This window comes from Manis javanica, chromosome 2 (assembly GCF_040802235.1).
Source record: "Manis javanica isolate MJ-LG chromosome 2, MJ_LKY, whole genome shotgun sequence".
Taxonomy (NCBI): Eukaryota; Metazoa; Chordata; class Mammalia; order Pholidota; family Manidae; genus Manis; species Manis javanica.
In genome coordinates, this window is record NC_133157.1 from 67,906,724 (window position 1) to 67,926,997 (window position 20,274).

General features: G+C 35.6%; 1 protein-coding gene across 5 annotated transcripts in view; it reads left to right on the forward strand.

Annotated features, from left to right (window-relative positions):
* Positions 1-18,617, forward strand: part of SMC5 (structural maintenance of chromosomes 5) — a 107,208-nt gene extending 88,591 nt beyond the window's left edge. For 2 of the 5 annotated variants that reach the window (XM_073228638.1, XM_073228637.1), the window contains exons 18-26: positions 9,794-9,919; positions 12,096-12,152; positions 12,283-12,327; positions 12,776-12,871; positions 13,300-13,404; positions 13,633-13,752; positions 14,854-15,033; positions 15,116-15,211; positions 16,249-18,617. In XM_073228638.1, the coding sequence (XP_073084739.1) occupies positions 9,794-9,919; positions 12,096-12,152; positions 12,283-12,327; positions 12,776-12,871; positions 13,300-13,404; positions 13,633-13,752; positions 14,854-15,033; positions 15,116-15,211; positions 16,249-16,392 (969 nt within the window). In that variant the 3' untranslated portion in view covers positions 16,393-18,617. Of the gene's footprint in view, positions 1-9,793; positions 9,920-12,095; positions 12,153-12,282; positions 12,328-12,775; positions 12,872-13,299; positions 13,405-13,632; positions 13,753-14,570; positions 14,624-14,853; positions 15,034-15,115; positions 15,212-16,248 lie in introns of those variants that run through there. The other 3 variants (XM_017651264.3, XM_073228639.1, XM_073228636.1) reach the window with 3 other exon arrangements.
* Positions 18,618-20,274: the final 1,657 nt, after the last annotated feature.

Genomic DNA, 20,274 nt, shown 5'->3' on the forward strand with positions numbered 1-20,274 from the left:
TTGAAGGAGGGATTAAAGAATTTCCAGATAATCAAAAGCTGAGAGAATTTACCTCCCACAAACCACCTCCACAGTGCAGGAGCTGGTTCTTTGAGAAAATAAACAAAATAGATAAACCCCTAGCCAGACTTATCAAGAAAAAAAGAGTCTACACACATAAACAGAATCAGAAATGAGAAAGGAAAAATCACTACAGACACCACAGAAATAGAGAGAATTATGAGAGAATACTATGAAAAATTATATGCTAAGAAACTGGGTAAACTAGAAGAAATGGACAACTTTTTAGAAAAATACAACCTTCCAAGATTGACTAAGGAACATACAGAAAATCTAAATAGACCAAGAATCAGCAAGGAAATTGAATTGGTAATCAAAACCCTACCTAAGAACAAAATTCCTGGACCAGATGGTTCCACTGCTAAATTTTATCAAAACATTTAGTGAAGACCTATTACCCATCCTCCTTAAAGTTTTCCTAAGAGGAGGGAATACTCTCAAACACATTCTACAAGGCTAGCGTCACTCTAATACCAAAATCAGGCAAAGACCCCACATGAAAAGAAAATTATAGACCAGTATACTTGATGAACATAGATGCAAAAATATTCAACAAAATATTAGCAAGCTGAATTCAAAAATACATCAAAAAGATCATCCATCATGATCAAGAAGGATTTACTCCCGGGATGCAAGGATGGTACAATATTAGAAAATTCATCAATAAAAAGGAGGACAAAAACCACATGATCATCTCCATAGATGCTGAAAAAACATTTGACAAAATTTAACATCCATTCATGATAAAAACTCTCAACAAAATGGGTATACAGGGCAAGGACTTCACCATAATAAAGGCCATATATGACAAACCCACACCCAGCATGATACTTAACAGTGAGAAGCCGAAAGCCTTTCCTTTAAGATTGGGAACAAGACAGGGATGCCCATTCTCCCCACTTTTATTCAATGTAGTTCTGGAGGTCCTAGCCACAGCAATCAGACAACACAAAGAAATAAAAGGCATCCAGATTGGCAAGGAAGAAGTTAAACTGTCAATCTTTGCAGATGACATGATATTGTACATAAAAAAACCTAAAGAATTCACTCCAAAACTATTAGATCTAATATCTGATTGCAGCAAAGTTGAAGGATACAAAATTAATACACAGAAATCTGTGGCTTTCCTATACACTAACAATGAACTAGCAGAAAGAGAAATCAGGAAAAAAATTGTATTTGCAATTGCATCAAAAAGAATAAAATAGCTAGGAATAAACTTAGCCAAGGAAGTGAAAGACCTATACTACTCTGAAAACTACAAGACACTCATGAGAGAAATTAAAGAAGATACCAATAAATGGAAACAAATCCTGTGCTCATGGATAGGAACAATTAATATTGTCAAAATGGCCATTCTGCCTAAAGCAATCTACAGATTCAGTTGAATCCCTATGAAGATACCAACAGCATTTTTTCACTGAACTAGAGCAAATAGTTCTAAAATTCATATGGAACCATAGAAGACCCCAAATAGCCAAAGCAATTCTGAGAAAGAAGAGTAAAAATGGCTGCATTGCGCTCCCCAACTTCAAGCTCTACTACAAAGCCACAGTAATCAAGACATTTTGGTACTGGCGCAAGAACACACGCATAGATCAATGGAACAGACTGGAGAGCCCAGATATAAACCCAAGCATATATGGTCAATAAATATACGATAAAGGAGCCATGGATATGTAATGGGGAAATGACAGCCTCTTTAACAACTGGTGTTGTCAAAACTGGACAGCTACATGCAAGAGAATGAAACTGGATTATTGTGTAACCCCATACACAGAAGTAAACTCAAAATGGATCAAAGACCTTTGTGTCATAAAACCATAAACCCTTAGAAAAAAAGATAGGCAAAAATCTCTTGAATATAAACATGAGCAACTTTTTCCTGAACGCACCTTATCAGGCAAGGGAAACAAAATAAAAAATGAACAAATGGGACTACATCATGCTAGAAAGCTTCTTTTCTATACAGCAAAGGACACCACCAGTGGAACAGAAAGGCATCCTACAGTATGGGAGAATGTATTTGTAAATGACATATTCAGCAAGGAGTTAACATCCAAAATATATAAAGAACTCACACGCCTCAACACCCAAAACGCATATAACCCTTTTTAAAAATGGGCAGAGGATATGAACAGACCCTTCTCCAAAGAGGGAATTCAGGTGGCCAACAGGCACATGAAAAGATGCTCCATATTGCTAACTATCAGGGAAATGTAAATTAAAACCACATCAAGATATCACCTCACACCAATTAGGATGGCCAACATCAACAAGACTAGGAACAAGAAATGCTGGCGAGGATGCGGAGAAAGGGGAACCCTCCTACACTGCTGGTGGGAATGTAAAATAGTTCAACCATTGTGGAAAGCAATATGGAGGTTCCTCAAAAAACTACAAATAGAAATACCATTTCACCCAGGAGCTCCACTTCTAGGAATTTACCCAAAGAATACAACTTCTCAGATTCAAAAAGACATATGTAGCCCTATGTTTATCACAGCACTATTTATAATAGCCAAGATACGGAAGTAACCCCTCAGTAGGTGAATGGATAAAGAAGATGTGGTATATATACACACTGGAACACTATTCAGCCATAAGAAAGAAACAAATCCTACCATTTGCAACAACATGGATGGAGCTAGAGGGTATTATGCTCAGTGAAATAAACCAGGCAGAGAAAGACAAATACCAAATGATTTCCCTTATTTGTGGAGTATAACAACGAAGCAAAACTAAAGGAACAAAATAGCAACAGACTCACAGACTACAAGAAGGGACTAATAACTAAAGCGGAGAGAGCGTGGGGATGGAGGGAGAAGGGAATTGTGGGGTATCATGATTGGTGCACATGGTGTGTGGGGGGTCATGCGGGGAAGACAGTGTAGCTCAGAGAAGAGAAATAGGGACTCTGTGGCATCTTAGTACACTGATGGACAGTGACTACAATGGGGCATGGGGGGTGCCCTCGATAATAAGGGTGAATGTAATTACCATATTTTTCTTGTGAAACCTTCATAAGAGTGTATATCAATGATACCTTAATAAAAAAATAAAAAGTAAAAAAAAATGTTAGAGTAAAGGATAAAGAATAAGAAAATTTAGCAAATCAAATCCAATAACATATAAAATAGTAATGCATCCTAACCAAGTGAATTTATTCTAGAAGTACAAGATTGATTTAACGCTTGGAAATTCATCAGTGTAAGTCCATCTTAACAATTAAAGAAAATCCAGATGATCGTCTCAATATGTACAAAGAAACATTTGACAAAATTCAGCATTTTTTTATGATAAAAACTTTTCTGCATCTAGGAATGAAAGAAAACTCTTATATGTTTTCAAGTTCTGTGAACTTGGTTTTGGTAAGTTGGAGCACGCAGAACAAAAATTATAACAGACAAGGAGTCAGAAGTCGTACTTGTGCAAAATTAACTTTTGCTCTTCAGTAGATGCTGCTAAAAAGAGGCTGCAAACTAAGAGATTATATTTGTGAAATACAAAACCTGACAGAGGTTTACATTTTTATAGGCTTTAAAATAAACGAAACAGAAGAATATGTGACACACTGTATGTGTTCCTCAAAACCTAAAATACTTACTTACTGGCCCTGGATAGAAAATGTTTGCTGACCCCTAATACTATAAAAAGAACTCTTAAAACTGAATAAAAAGAAGACAAACAACCCAGTAAAAAATGGGCAGCAGATCTTGAAAAGGATTTCTTCACTAAAGAAAGTATAAAAAAGGATTTCTTAACTAATGAAAGTATACAGACAGCAAAAAAAAAAAAGGCCCATGAAAAGAAGTCCAACCTTACTAATCAGAGAAGTGTGAATTAAATTCAAAATGAGCTACCAACAGACCCACTGGAGTGATTAAAATTTTCCATGTCACCATACCAAAGTGCTGGTGGAAGGATAAATTAACTGGAACTCACACTAGTGGTTGAGATTTAAAGTATATAAACGCTTTGGAAAACTATTTGAGACATTCTTAAATGCTAAACATACATCTGCAAATAATCTAGCCAATTCCTCTCCTAATATTTTGTCAGAAGAAATGAAAGCATATGACCAGCAAGACTGGTACACAAATGTGTACCAGCTTTCTTTGTAATAACTAAAAACTGGAAACAAATGTGCAGCAACAGCTCAATAGTAAACAAGTCATGGTAAATCCACACAGTGGAACATTACTCAGCCATAAATAGAGAGTGAATTGCTGATACAACCTGGTGGATCTCAGTTATGCTGAGTGAAAAGAAGCCAGGCCAAAAACTAAATGATTCCATTTACATGAAATTCTACAAAATGCAGAATGTCTAGTGACAGAAGTAAATTTGGTTGCCTGGGAAGGATACAGGGGGATGGATTACAGAGGGGTACAAAGCTGTTCAAAGTTACAGATAAGTTTATCTTGGTGATGGTTTCTCTGGTGTATATATTTGTCAAAATTCATCAAGTTGTACGTTGTAACTATGTGTTGTTTATTCACCAATTATACTTCAAAGCTGAAAAAATTGAAGGAAGAAATTACGATTTTATCATTTGTTTTGCTGAAGTCTTTTTTCCAGTATTTTCGAGTATGAAATTGTGAACATATACAAGAGTAGAGAATACTGGTAACATCCATGTGCCCACTCTTCTTGTTTAGCAAATGTAATGCTTTACCATACTTGTTGCCCCCTTGTACCCTTTGCCATCAATTATTCTACTTGGAGCCCCCTTGTACCCTTTGCCATCAATTATTCTACTTTCCCAGGGTTTACTGCTCTCTGGCAGTGGTGTGTAAATGATTCACCTTTACACTTCTCAGAAACATACCTGTTGTGTAAAAGTGAACTGTGGTAGTATCTTTTTGTGGAAAGAGTCCTTAGATGATGGGTTTTAGGAAATACAGACATAGGCTTGCTCAGATGAATGAAAAGATTAAATCAGAGTAGAATAGCAGAGAAGCATCTTAGACTAGGCAAGCACTAATACACCTAGTTAAAGGGAGCTGACAGGTTTGATATGCTAGGATTGGTTAGTTCACTTTGAGCAAAGGCCAAAGGCTTGGAAGATGAAAAATCCTCTTCCAAGAAAAAAAAAAAAAGGTGGCAGGAGGAGAGGAATGCAGCAGAGCAGAGGTGGCAGTCATCCTGAGTATGTAGAAGGGATCTGGCAAAAAGAAACTAAAGATAGTACCCCAACGGGGTGGAAGGCAGCATATGAACTAGCTGCCAGAGGAGAGCCCTCATTAGTGTTTATTTCATAGGAGGAAGTTGTCTGCGTGTCATGTGTTCTGTTGGTAAATAAATGTAGAACCCATGCTAAAGGTTCTTCATTGATTGAGCCTGTGAACCTGGTTGTTCAGTTTAGGAAATGGTATGGTAGAAGAATTTCATGAAGAAATTGACCAATCATGCATATACTATATGGAACCTTCAATCCAGTCACACAACACAATATTTGATACTGGTGTCTGAAGTTTTAACTGTTAAGGAGCTTAAAATTATGGATTTTTGTCATGTTTACAAAGTGTTATAAAATCATAATGGCTTTGGAGTAAGCATTCTCCCAAACTTTTAACCCATTCCTGACATATACTTTTCCAACAGCCTTTTTCACGTAGATGTGCTAATAGGTCAAACTGACAGTATTTATTCTCTTAATGATCCATTTTTTGTTAATAGTAGCAGAAATATTAAAATTTCTAGTGCAGAGTTGGAGACTACTCTGGAGAGTTGGAAAGTTTGTTGGAAGGAGATTTTGTTTCGATCTTTGAGTCGCTAATTAATTTTTTATAAGGACAGCCACTTTATACTGTCAAGAGAAATAATCTCTGATTAGATGCTTGTCCCTCTAGATTTTGTCACCTGGAAATAATAGCCACTCAGTTCTCAGCCACACACCTACACAGCACCACCCCCTTGACAGGTTTTTCCACACTAATCATACTTGATAGTACCCAACTGTATTTTTTATTTCCTCAGTAATATTTTGTACCATTCTGTTTCCCTTTTTCATATGCCGATCTGAAAATTATTGAATGCTCTTTATAAATTTTTTTACCAACCGTTTTGTAAGGTTCTTTTATTTCTTGCACTGTGCATTTGATAAATGTTTGCTGCTGACTGAACATAGTCACTAACCACACATTTTAAATAGTCAAGAATCAGTGAAAGAATATAGAGTTGAGTAGGTGAATGCTAGTTCACTTCTCTTTCTGTTTGCTCTTTTTGCTTCACTTGAAACAAGGAGAATTCTTTTCTCCTTGTCCCTTTGAACTAATGGCAGGTTGCACCATGGAGTCTTTCCTACCACTTCTGGTTTTGTCCTTTACCCCAGTTCTGAAAACAAGTTCACAAAAGATTGACACACAACTTGAGTTGAGGTTGTCTCCACAAGGAGACTTGGCAGTAGCTAACCACCTTGGCATTTGATGCTTCCTCAGATTATTGCAAGGCAAATAGACCTACAGAATCCCCAGAGACAGGCAAATGTTGGTGAGCCTCTGTTTGGTAATTATGTCACTAACTTCTGGAATATTTTTAGCGTAAGTTAGTGAGTGACTGCATGTGGATCATCCCGATGTGGGGTTGGACAGAAGGTACACCTTTTAGTTGCTTTCTCACGTTGGGCAGGTTTACTAACCACTCCAAAGCCTTTTGTCATCTGCAGCCATGGGGGAATTTTGATGCCTACCTAACTTGCAGGCATATTGTGATATTCAGTAATACTTGTCAAGACGTGTAGGGTGCTGGGTGCTGCCTAGAATAAGTGTTTCCTTAAAAAGTATAAATTTATAACAGGATTAATACTAGTTGTAAGAACTGGAGGTTTTTAAATTATTTATCCTAATACTAAATTTATGATTTCTGTACTTTATCTAACATTCCTCTCTATCTACCTGCTTACCTCTCTCTCATACCAAAACAAACAGTTTGAGAGGAGTTATTTTATTTAAATGAGATACATATTTGTGGGGATAATAAGTGGATAGTATTACTGCTTTTACTGTATTGTTTACTGTTAGATAAATTGAACAGAATTTATAATTTGTGTATTAAGTCAAGACACTTGACTTCTGAATTTCAAATTTGATATTAAAGAATACTTTTAATATTTCTAAAACACATACCCTGTCTGATATGTATTAAAAATTATAGTTAGCATTTGAATTTGAAATCATGTTGGAATGAAATTTAATGCTAGTGGTTGTATTAAAGGAAAATTGAAGAAATGTTATAATTTACAACCAGTGTTTTAGTGAAAGTTCATTACTAGAACTTAGCTCCTTTCATACAGAAAATGGTTTTCATTTTGTTGACTATTATTTTAATAAATTGTTAAATGGAATACTGTGTTAAATGTAACATTTAGTTAAGAAATTTCTGTGTACAATTCTGATTTTTGCCACTAGAGGGCCCTCTTTTACAGCTGCTTTTCTTAATGTCAAGGTATTTCTGTACACCTTTCATGACAATTGAACTTCTTAAAGAGTTTTGGAGGAAAGATAATACTTATTAATTTCTTTCAGATTATATATCCACAAAGTAATCTCTGAGATGTTGGTGGGGGATAGTTTTTAAGTTTTCCTTTTTCTCCCTATGTCTAAAGCAGATGAAATATTTCTTTTGTCTGGAACTGTTAAAGGCTAGACTCTAAGCAGAAATGTAAATAAAGTCTTTTACACCAGACTGACTTGACAACATTTTATCTTCTGTTATCATCTACTCCCTTTCTTCCTCTTCCTCGTCTCCCACCCCCTCCAAAAAATCCTCAGCAAGAATGGTTTGGGGTGGGCAGATTAGGAGTTTTGTGAAGGAATGTTACAAATGTGTATGTATGGAAAGAACATTTTCTCTGGTATTGTTAGACATAGGCCACCAGGCAGAAGCAAATGACTGAATGAGGTTTTGTCCTCCTAAGCCCAGAGCACCAAATAGGCAATTCAGGCATGTTTCTTTCCCATAATGTTCTAATCCTTCATTTTACCTAAGTCCAGAGAAGCAGGAAGCAGGAATGGAAGACTGCAGGAGTGTTTCCTCGCTATCTAGCTGTCCCATGTTTTACATTCACCTGAGTGTGACACCCCTAAAGAGCAGAGTAGGAATGACTGGGAGTCTTTTAACACTTTCTTTTATTTCTCTCCAGGTGTAGAGACTGAATAATTAATCCAATAAAGCCATAATCATAATGCTAAATGATCAGTATAAAGCTTGCTTATATTTTTAGTTCAGTCGGGTATATATTCTTACTTTTGTCTTAGTTTAGTTTGCTATCAAAATTGTGTGCATAAAAATCAACTGAGGACCTTGATAATAATACAGATGCCAAGTATTGGCCCCAGAGATCTTATTCAGATAGATCTGGTATGTGGCTGGAGTATCAACCAAATCAATACTGTTTCAACAGTCTTACCCCACCCCACCCCTCTTGTATTTTTGTGTGCAGACTAAAGTTCGACATTTAATGGTTAAGAGCAAACTTAGACATGTTTCCTTTCTCTGGAACCTACTGACCTGCTGTTTCCATAACCTTTAGCAAGTTTCTTAGGATCTCTGAGCCACATGTAAATAAAGAGATAATACATTTAAGATCCTAATGAGTATGAGACTAACGAACATAGAGGATAGCAGTTAAACAGTGCTTGCCCCACAGAAGGCCTTTCTGTTGATGGCCTCCGCTGTTACACATGAAACTTGCCATCTGGCTCTTGCCTGCCTCACCACTCTCATCCTTCACATCCTTACTTCTCCTCCAACAGTGTTAAGATTTCTTGTTCCCTGAACAGGTGGGTCTTTGAGGCTTCCATGCCTTATTTGTAATCACCTATCCTGGGAATGCCTTCTGTTGCTTTCTGTTTAGTACTTTGTTACTTGTCTTTTAAGATCATTCACTTGTTGCAGCTTCTGTAATCACTGTGACCTTCCTGCATCCCCTGCCCCCAACATACAGGTATTCTCTCTGCTTTCCTCTGTCCCACTGAGAGGCATCATGCTGTAATGAGAACATGAGTCCTAAAAGCAGGCCTGGATATGAATCCTAACAGCCTGCAACTAAATGTGTGAGCTTGGACAAGTTGCTTTAGTTCCTCTCAATCTTTTTTTTTTATGTGCAAAATGGGGATGACATTAGGGTATCATGAGAAATAAGGGAATAATGTGTGTGATATACCTAGCCCATAAGCCTTCAGTTAGTAGCTCTTTCTTTTATGATGATGATTTTGTGTGTATCTTTCTCTTTATTCGCCTTTCTGTGTTCATACATAATAAAACACTGACATTTAATAGGTTCTGAGTAATTTGGTGAAGGAATGAACAGGTCCATGAATAAATGATAACTACATGAAAGGCACTTGGAAAACTATCCAACACTATTTATAGAGATTCTGCTTACATTTGAGTGCTGAGTTTTCTGATATGAAGCCTATGTACTATTTTTCAAATTTTATTTGAGTACAAGTATTTATAGCTAAGTTAACCTGTTTCAGAAAAAGGCAGTTAAGTTTGAAAACTCTTATGGATTAGAGAAGTGCCATATTGATGTGCTGATACATCTTAAAGTTTAAATTGAAATTTAACCTTTACAATAAAAGCACTCATGATTTGAGATGGTTTTCGGATTTGCTTATCACAATTGAAATTCAGTAACTCATTTGATTTAGTGAGGTGGTGTAATAAGCCCTCTGAATTAACAGTGGCATACAAATTTTCAAAATCTTTCTTTTTCTTGTAACAGCAACATTTCATTGAGTTGGATGAAAGTAGACAGATACTATTGCAAAAGTGCAAGGAACTTATGGACAGAGCTAAGCAAGTATGTAACCTGGATGCAGAGCAGACCATTCCTCAAGAGTATCAGACAGTAAGTATAAAAAGTATATGATGTTACAAGCTAATCTATCTAAAATACTACTTTTAACTTTAAAGTATGTTAGGCATGATAATGGGCCTAATATGATGTGCCATAAAAAATACAGGATTTTTCCCATTTTTAAACTGAGTAATATATGTAAAGTAATTCTGCTTAATGGAGTTTTTGTATCATTCAAACTTGGGTACCAGTCTTTGCTTAGTGCTAAAGTTATTAAACACTGGTATCACCTTGAACAATTAGTCACAGCATTCATTCTTCCAATAATAGCCTTTTTTCCCCAAGCTACATTTAAGGAGTGGTGGGGTCAGGAGGTATAGTGTAATTTTTCATGGAAAAATAATACCAGTAATTGGTATACACGAAACAGTAAATAGAGGTGGTATTCAAAGGCAAAATGAAATTTTTTTCCTGGAAATTAGAATGATTGTTTAGGGTTCCATGGAATGTGAATCTTTAGGGTAACAGCTGTTGGTAAGGAAAGGAGAAAAGAGCCTTTCCTTCTTTCCTTTATATTTTACATTCAGACTTTATATTTTGTCACTCAGTTCATAAAATGAGATGCTGTCCTTTGGTCTAAGTTCCATCATTAATTAATTATATAGCCCTGTGATCTTAAGCATTATCTGACAAGTAGGAATAATACCTTGCCTTACATATCTGCTCTCTCAGGGTAATGTCAAAGTAAAATAAGAAAATGAATAGAGAATGAACTTTTATATGACTGATATTTGTATGACTTTTTTATCTATTTCAATAGATAATGAAGTGTCTACTAACAATATTAATAGGACCAAAAAAAAGCTAATTTGGATTGTAATTTTCAAATCCTCAAAGATTTTGCTCTTTGATATCAGACCCAGCAGCACAGGGAGTGGATCTTTTTTGGATTCATAGTAGGGATTTAGTAGGTATTGTAAGACAAAGTGGGGAACTGTTGCTCCTAAAAACATACTAGGACTTCTTCTCCAAAATACGTCATGTTATAAAATAAATATTGGTACAATATTTATACTAATTTTTTCTTTCAGAAAGTATCACAATAATGTCCTTGATAAGTCATACAGTTTTTGAAAGCAACAAAATTAGAAGACAATTCATGTGTTCAATAAAATGTATTGATTACCTGGTATGTATCAGGCTTTAAACAAGACACATAAATACTTCCTTCTCTACCGAAATTTATAGTCTAATTTGGAAAGTGGGCCACAAACAACAAAAAAAGCAAATAGATAACGTCAGATGGCAAGAGGTATGAAGAAGAAAAACAAGGTAAAGAGGACAGAATGTCAGGGAAGGCTCCTTTGAGAAGATGCTATTTTTGATGAGTATTTCAGTGGACATGATGAATAAAGAAAATAAATCAGGTGAATGTTTAAGTGAAGAGTATTCCAGACAGAGAAAACAGCTCTTATAAAGCTCCTGAGGCATTTTTCATAATACAAGGGATCTCAATGGGGCTAAAAATTATAATGTAGGCAGGGTCAGATCATATAGGAGTTTGGGTTGTCTTTTGAGGTGGAATCCCCTGGAGGATTTTAAATAGGAGTGATGTGACTCTCTTTGATTTATAAAAGAGCTCTCCGTCTGCTATATGGGGAATAAAGTAGGGGTTCAAAATGGAAGCAAAAAGCCATCTGGAAGGTAATTGCTTTGGACCAGGCAGGAGATTACAGTGGCGTGGGTTAGGGTCGAAGTACTGAGTGGAGAGGTTTACGGACCTGAGGAATCTTTTCATGACAGCAGCAGGACACACTAATGATGAAGGGTAAGAGAAGCTCTAAACTTCTCCACTTAATGAGGTAGAAAAGATTAAAGGAGGAAAAGGTTTGCCCAAATTGGTGGAGAAGGAGTGAGCTGAAGATTTTTTTCATTGTCTTAAATGTGATGCCTCTTAGAAAGTCAAGTGAAGGTACCGAGGAGGTGGTGGGCCTATGAGTTGGAAGCCCAGTGGACAAGTCAAAATTCGGCAAAACACACTTAATATCTGAAGGCCTGTAGAAGTGAAACTGCTTTCTAAATGGTGAAAAAGAAAAGACATAAGATTAAGACATGAATGTAATGTGGCAGAATTTTTGTCAGGGTTTGAAGATTCAATTTGTACTGTATAGTGTATGAATTTTGCAGGTTGTGCTGGCAAAACTGTACTGCTTGTCTCCCTCATTAGGAAGGTATCTACTCCAATTTGTCTCTGTGGCATGGACTCAGATGGTGTAGTACTGAGGTGAATTTTGCCATCAAAGTAATTGGGTCCTTCAGGTGCTTTTGTAGTTCTTCATAAGTACAGTATCAAATTCTAACTTCTTGCTCTCTTTCAATGCCCCACATATTCTGGACCCATTCTACCAATTCAGCAAGTACCCACCATTCCAAATGGACACAGCTCCTCACCCCCCATGGTATGCAGCGCTCATTCTTTTTTCCAAGCTCCTGTCTCCCCTCTGCCTTGCTTCTCCCTGGCTGTTGGCTTTAAGGCCCAGAGATGAATTCTAAGCCTCAGAATTTTCTTAACTCTCTTGTAGCTCCCTAGCATGAACTGATTTCCTTTCTCTAAATTCCATAGCCTATATGATATGTACTGCTTGTTTTAATACTGAACACCAGTAACTGCCTTAAGATGTTATCCAGTGTTGTTAAGTGTATTCTAATAGAAGACAAGTCTAAAATATAAGCTTTTTGAAGGCAAAATACCTGGTTTTAACTCCTTTGATTCCTTGTTGTGTGCTAGCATGCTGTTGAACACATAGTAGGTGCTTACTTAGACTGTTTTTCTTTTCCTTTTAATTATTTCAGTGGACATTTTTCACTGTACTCTCTGTAATGGTGGACAATTTTTTTCTCATTTAGGCTTTCCGAGACCTTCCAAACACATTGGATGAAATTGATGCCTTATTAACTGAAGAAAGATCAAGAGCTTCTTGCTTCACAGGACTGAACCCTACAGTATGCTGCTTTCCCTGTTGCCTACTGAAGCACCACCACCCTCCCAACACACACGCACACGCGCGCACACACACTTCCCTCCAGTACTTGCCTCCCACTCTGTACTAGAGCTCTTGGTAATAATAAGCTAGACAGCAGGAACAATGTGCTTTAAATGCCAGATTCTGAATCTATTAGAATTTTAAATAGACTCTTCCTAAGGAACACAGTGTTCTGTGCCTTTTCTTTATAAAAAGAATAGTTGGGCTAACCTGAAATACTGCAATGTCTATTTTTTAAAGGATAAGAAATGGATTTTCAGTATAAGAACAGAAACTGCATATAGTACAATACAATTGGCTTTTTCATTTTAATGTTTTAATTGTTGCAAAATTTCCTGTAATTCGATCCTATGGTAGATTTATATGAAATATTTTTTTCTCTGCCAGGTTGTTGAGGAATACACAAAAAGAGAAGAAGAGATAGAGCAAATAACTGAGGAACTAAAGATAAAGAAATTTGAACTGGATAAATACAGGGAAAACATTTCACAGGTAATTGCTTCATTTTTATCTCCTGTTTTTGTCATATGCTTACCATTAGTCATATGGTGGGACTGGAGAATAATACAAAATGAAATTACATGCTTCTAAGAAAAAAATGCAGTGTATGTTCTTATGACCAGATTGATATTGGTATTAAATTTGTTTTATGTAAAGTTTTATATCAGAATATAGTAACACTCATCTTAAATTGTGTTTATATATTGCCTTTATGTGCAGGTAAAAGAGAGGTGGCTTAATCCTTTAAAAGAGCTGGTAGAAAAAATTAATGAAAAATTCAGCAATTTTTTTAGTTCCATGCAGTGTGCTGGTGAAGTTGATCTACATACAGAAAATGAGGTAAAATTGCATTTGAGATGTTCCTGCCAAGTAATTTTAATTGTACACTAAAAGTATATGTAAATTTTTTATTTATTCTAGAGTTATAAATTGTTTTCTACAGAATTGCTCAAAGGAAGGAAAAGACCACTGTGGGATTCTATTAGGGTCAGGGTGTGTGTGTGTGTGTGTCCACTGAAATAGAGTGTAATTCCCAGTGGTTTCCTTCTAATGATTCAGTATGAAAATATTGGAAATTTGCTACTAATTTATTGAGCAGTAAGTTTATGCCTTACAATTGTAGGTGAAATAGAATCACCACTAAAAGTGTAGATATGAGCTGGGATTTGCTTGAGAATAATTGGGAAAGAGGAGTAGGTGGAATTATAAATAAAATAAGGTTGGTCACATATTGATTATAGTCAATGCTAGTTGATGATACATTGAGCTTCTTTTAGTATTATCTCTAATTTTGTATATGCTGGAAATTTTCCCGAATAAATCTTTCTTTGAAGAAAGAAATGAAGATAATACAAAACCCTTTTCCCTTCACAGCTTGACAATTTGAGATTTTTGCATTTTAACTGTGTGCAGTTTTGCATGTATGTTATGTACATGAATATAAAATCAGGTAGTTCCTTTTTCTCCCCGTAAGAACTTTACCTATGACTCCTCCAGATAATCTGCTTAACTGAGGCATAAGGATAGCAAACACCTCATTTTTAAGTTCCAGTAAGATGTTAGACCCTAGCACAGTGATTGTTCACACAGTCTTTGGGCTTGTAGAATTAAAGGATGTATTATAGTAATGAACTTAAAATATCCTTCCTCTGTGACAGGCACTGTGAAGTTTGTTATCCTGTTCAATCCTCACCTTCATTCTATAAAGCAAGTACTTTTCTTGACCCTATTTTACAAATAAAGAAACTGAAAGTATTAAAGAACCAGTTGCTGTCTACAAGCTTTAGTCAGGGATCTCCACGGATCTATCTATGAAAACCTAGTGGCACTAAATTTTTAGTACTTTACTCTTACAATTAATTTTTTCAGTCTGTTTTCATGATAGCATAAAATTACCAGAGAAAATTGTTACCTCTTAACAACTTTTTTGATGTTCTATAGGAAGACTATGATAAATATGGAATTCGAATTAGAGTCAAATTTCGCAGTAGTACTCAGTTGCATGAATTAACACCTCATCATCAAAGTGGCGGTGAGAGAAGTGTTTCTACCATGTTATACTTGATGGCACTTCAAGAGCTTAATCGATGTCCATTCAGAGTAGTTGATGAAATCAATCAGGTATAGTGCTTATTCTTTTATTTGGATGTTACTGTGTCTTGTAATAGATTGAAACATAATCATCATTATTGTCATTATTTAGGGAATGGACCCAATCAATGAACGGAGAGTGTTTGAAATGGTTGTAAGTACTGCTTGTAAGGAAAACACCTCTCAGTACTTCTTCATAACACCAAAGGTAGGTCACAAGTAACCTAAAAGTACTCATGTACAGAAGTCCCTGTGGCTTAATCAGGTAGCAGGTTTTGGCCAAATATGTAAAATACGAGCAGGAATACTCCCAAAAAGGGGAACTAAGAGGACTGCAGTAATATATTACTAAAGGGGACAAGTTCCAGTGACATACTCATCAGAAGCCTCATTATTGGCTGAAAAACATAGGAGGCATAGCGTTATGTTGTAGAACCAAGATTTCCTCCCTGCTTTTGATACCTATTCCTTCTCTAGGGAAGTAGTACCTTTTAGTACTGAAAGAGGAGACAGGAGAATACACACCCTAGAACTCCAGCTCCCCACCCTTTCCCCAGAAGGGCCTGTCTTGGCTAACTCTGCCCTTCTTTATTCACCACTGCCCTGCCCTGGCCCAGAGGAAATCATGTAAGTGTCCCAGCACCTTCTACTCACAGATGACTGTGATAGAAACAATTATCTTTATAGAGAATTTTCCATTAGTTAGAACCATTGCAATGGGAAATTTTCTTTTGTTACATCTAGTGCTGAGTAAATTATAAAACTGATGGACTAAAAAATGTATTTATTGTGATCAGATTTCTTTTCCTTTTTTAACTAAGTATTCATGAAAAATTTCATTGAGGAGCCCATCTTAAAATCCCAGTTTTTCTTGAATAGTGTAATCTGTTTTCTTTCTCCAGCAGATACTCTGTAGATTAGCCAGAATGTTAATACCCTATTTACTAAACATCCTGGCCTATAAACCAAACATCACTGTTACACACTTTTCAGGCCACCAGTCCATCACAGCGCCTGAGAAGTGTTTGTGATTAAATGAGGGAAAGTATCTAGATTAGGAAAATCCTGATTCAGGATAGGATCCCAGTCTGGCAGGGTATATATTGAGGTATCTGAGAACTTCATAGCAGTTTCATTAATATTAGAAATAAAATACTCTAATATTGGCTGTAAGACATATAAGGTTGGAAAATTGTGCTCCTTTAATATAAAGCATTATATGACAGTTTGTTTTAACACTTACAGCTCCTGCAAAACCTTCCATACTCTGATAAGATGACAGTATTGTTTGTCTACAATGGACCTCATATGCTGGAACCAAATAGATGGAATTTAAAGGCTTTCCAAAGGCGGCGGCGCCGTATTACGTTCACTCAGCCTTCTCAATAAAAGTAAAGGACCAGAAGTTTAGAATTTCTCTGTTAAATCCTGTTAATAAGTATGACTCAACTGAGTAAAAGGAGATTCATTAAGACTAAAATACCAGTTATTTTTGGAAACCTGCTGTTTAATACAAATGGGTTGATGAAAGGAGACCACAATGACTTCTTTCTGTGGATCATCATCTGGTAGAAAAAATTAGGTCTTCAGTCTTTATTGAACTTGAGTCCTTAGCACTGACCATGAATCATTGGGTTCCCATGTTAAAAAGTATGTACTATTTCAGATCAAAAGTACAGTGGAAGGGGTTATCCATCACAAGGAGTTTAGTTGATATGGTAACCCTGAGCTCTAATTGCAGAGTAACTTTAATTACTTTTAGAGTTTAAAGATGCCTCTACATCCTAAGTCATAGTATTCTCCCAGTGTTATATTTAAATTTTAAAAATTGATATGGAAATGTCTAGTCTTATGTATAGTAATAATCTATGACAAATCTATTCATTTCTTCGTATTAAAAATGACTACCTATCTCCACTAGGAAATAGAATTTTATGGACCTTTAAAAAAAAGTTTTATGAAACTTGATACTATAATTACATTGGTATATCAAAAAGGGGAAAAAAGACTAGGGTTCAAAAATGGTAGCAGGACTTTTTTGAAATGCCACAAGGTGGCCACAAGATGATGCAAAATGCAACAGAGATTGACAGAATAAAATCAAGTGACGAGGGTTTTTAAAGAATAACTCTGTAAAATGTGCATTTGGTGGTTTTTTTCTTTTAATTTAAAGTCAGTTGTCTTTTACATCTTAAATTTCTAAAAGCATTTTTATAATTATTTTTAGTAAGATTTTTTCTTAAGATATTTCATATACTGGTTTCTACGATTTATATTTGCAATTTCTCAGTGTTATGTAGAGTGAGGGAAAGCATTCATTTAAAACCATGATGTTTCTAGAACCTATGCTTATAGGTCCTTCCTTACAGTATTGATTCTACTCCATTATCTTGAAAAAATCTAGTTTAAACTGTTTTTCTTCCAGCATGAACGAACTAGACGAGAAAATCACTTGTTTATCTTCAAGTTGCACTAATTAACAGTGCCAAAACAAATTCTGTTTTAAAAAAGAAATCTTGTAAGATAATGGACTAGTCCAAGGACATGGCTTTGAACAGTGGATTGGATCTGTTCTGATAATATAAAATTATTTTTTGACTTGGTAGCTTGAATAAATTGAAGAATTGCATTCAGTTTGAGTTTTGCATATTCTTAAATAACTGCTAAAATTTATAGTATTAGGTCAAAAAATAATTAACCAGAAGTTTATGTCCTAATGTGGACATTTCTCTTTAAAAAGGTATTTTTTCTTTATAGAAATTTTGAAAGAGCCTTCTCTTAAACTAAGTCTAATGCATGTACTATGAAAATATTTTAAAACAACATTTTTAACTAGTGTGAACAACTCACGTAAACAGTGAAAAACTTGGTAACATATTAAGTGGATGTTATTATCAAATGTTTTTGTTGTTTAATACTTTGTTTTCCATCAAAATATCTTTACTAGTATGTGCTTCGTGTAGTCTGTTTATGGTCTAATTTTAGTGCCAGTCATCTTGTTTGTGCAAAATTAGTATCAGTATGGAAAGGAAGCTTGAAGATGAGGGGTGTTTGAAAATAAATGATCAATTACATTTCAGTTTACATATGCAACAGTTATTCACTACTAGTTTTAAGCATTTTCTGCTTCTCTACTAGACAAAGTTATTTGATTTTACATTAGACTTTGAGCCGTGAAGGATAAATTATGCATCATTTTAACATTAATAAGAGTAAGTAGCACATTATACTCTCAGCCACATGAAAGTTCTTGTTTCCTTCAAAAGTTGCCTTTTAATTACTAACAAATTCTAAGAACTTCAAGCAAAAGTCTGATTTGATATTTAAATTTATAAAATATTTAAAACCTTAACGTGACAAGCGGTTATTTTTAATGACAAAATCTTCATTGATTTGTCTAAGGAAAGAGTCTTATTAAAAGGATTTTAGTATTCAAAGTGAAAGATTCCTTGCTGCTTTCTTATTGTCTTTTGGACGTGTGCTCATGTTCTTTGGAGTATGATTCTTTAGTATATGAAAAATGTAATTTTGTCCTGCTAGTGTATGCATCTGTAATTGAAAAAAACCTTTTTGTGGTAAGTGTTAGTTGGTAATAAATGCATATTTTCTTATTCTTTTGGGTGTCATTTTAAATGAAAACTTTTTATTCTTTGAACCTTAAGAGTCATTTTTTATTTCATGTTTGCTGAAAAACAAGTCTGTTACGTGCCTACCATCTACAGAACAATGTTTGGCTGTCTGTGTTGAACAGGATAGAAAATTTAGTCCCTTGCCTGACTGCAAGGAAATCAGTCTAATATAGGAGCATCAAGCACGTGAGAAAAGATAAAGAACCCAAGGTACAAGTATAAAACATACTTAGGTCAAAACCCTAGACTTGCTAAAAACACTCCCAATGGCCAATTTTGTTCTACTTCTCACAAACTATCCAAAGTGACCTTTTTCAGTGTATTCTTTGAGTTAGACTATCATTTGCTTGCAGACACGTTACTTCACTCAGTCTCCTCATTGATGAAATGAAGATAATGCCTAATTCACAAGCTGTTGAGGGGACCCAGTGAGACCCGGGCCATAGGGACCTGGTGTCAGGGTAGATGCATTATAAACATTTCCTTCTCTTTACAGGTTTTTCTTCAGTCTTACTGAGAGCTCATATTTTAAATCTTGAAAAATCTATTTTATATGTCAAGGACTAAGAAGAATTCTCTTGTAAGTAAAGTTAATGTATACAGAGATTTTTATTTTATTGATAGAGTCAGTTGTTCAAAGGATATACACACCTTTGAGCCTTAGCAGTACAGATACATTCTTGGATACCTTGTTACCTTCCATGAAGTTTGAGTCTGTTAGCCAGGTGTGCCTCCCTAAGTTACTTATACCAGCCCATCTCATTACTTTATACTCACCCGTATCTTTTGGGAAACATAATAATACAGGATGCACATTTGGGAGATTTGACTCTACTGAAAATTTGGGCTTTTTATTCCCAATGGAGAAGTTGGATGGAAGGGATTTTTTTTTTTTTATTGAGATAGAACTGTTTATTCGTTGATCCAAAGTAAGTTATTGACTAGAACATTTGGGTATTTTTGTAAAGCCAGCTTTGTTTAGCCCCATAGAGAAAGCAGGGCTAATGTGCTTAGCTTCATTCTAAGAACTATGTTAAGAGAAATTGAAGAAGCTGAGATCAGCCTAAAAACATTTCTGGCTCTGTGAGCCCAGCCTTCATGTGAAAGGCTGTAACAGGTTGGCTGTTTTCAGGGGGCACCTTGGAAACACGAAAGATGTCTCCTTCCACAAATACGACTTTACCTTTCTGACCACCCATTACTTAGTAAACTCATCCTGCCTCTCAGGAGCGCGCTTACGGTACTTCTTGGCATTCAGGTCCATGGGTTTAGAATGGAGGATGAGGGGATAAAGGTGCCAAGGAGTCACTTAGTCCTTCCTGCCAAATACTCAACAAGTGGGTTGAAACAGTTTAAGGAAAGATTTGGAACAAACTGTCCAATGAATGTTATGGTAGAATGATAAACTTTAAATTCTTTTCATATTACTTAAAATCTTGATTGCTCCCAGTGATCTCTGTGGCATGTTGCATTCTTTACCTTCAAATACTAGATGCTAGACTTGGAGAGGATCTTCAGAGTAGCTTAAGAGCATCATCTTTTTTCACAATCATAAGTCATGAAAAGGAATCATTTGAGTGATAAAGGCTAGTTCTGATAAGCCTAAATAGAGTTATTTGATAACTAGAAGCTATAATAATGT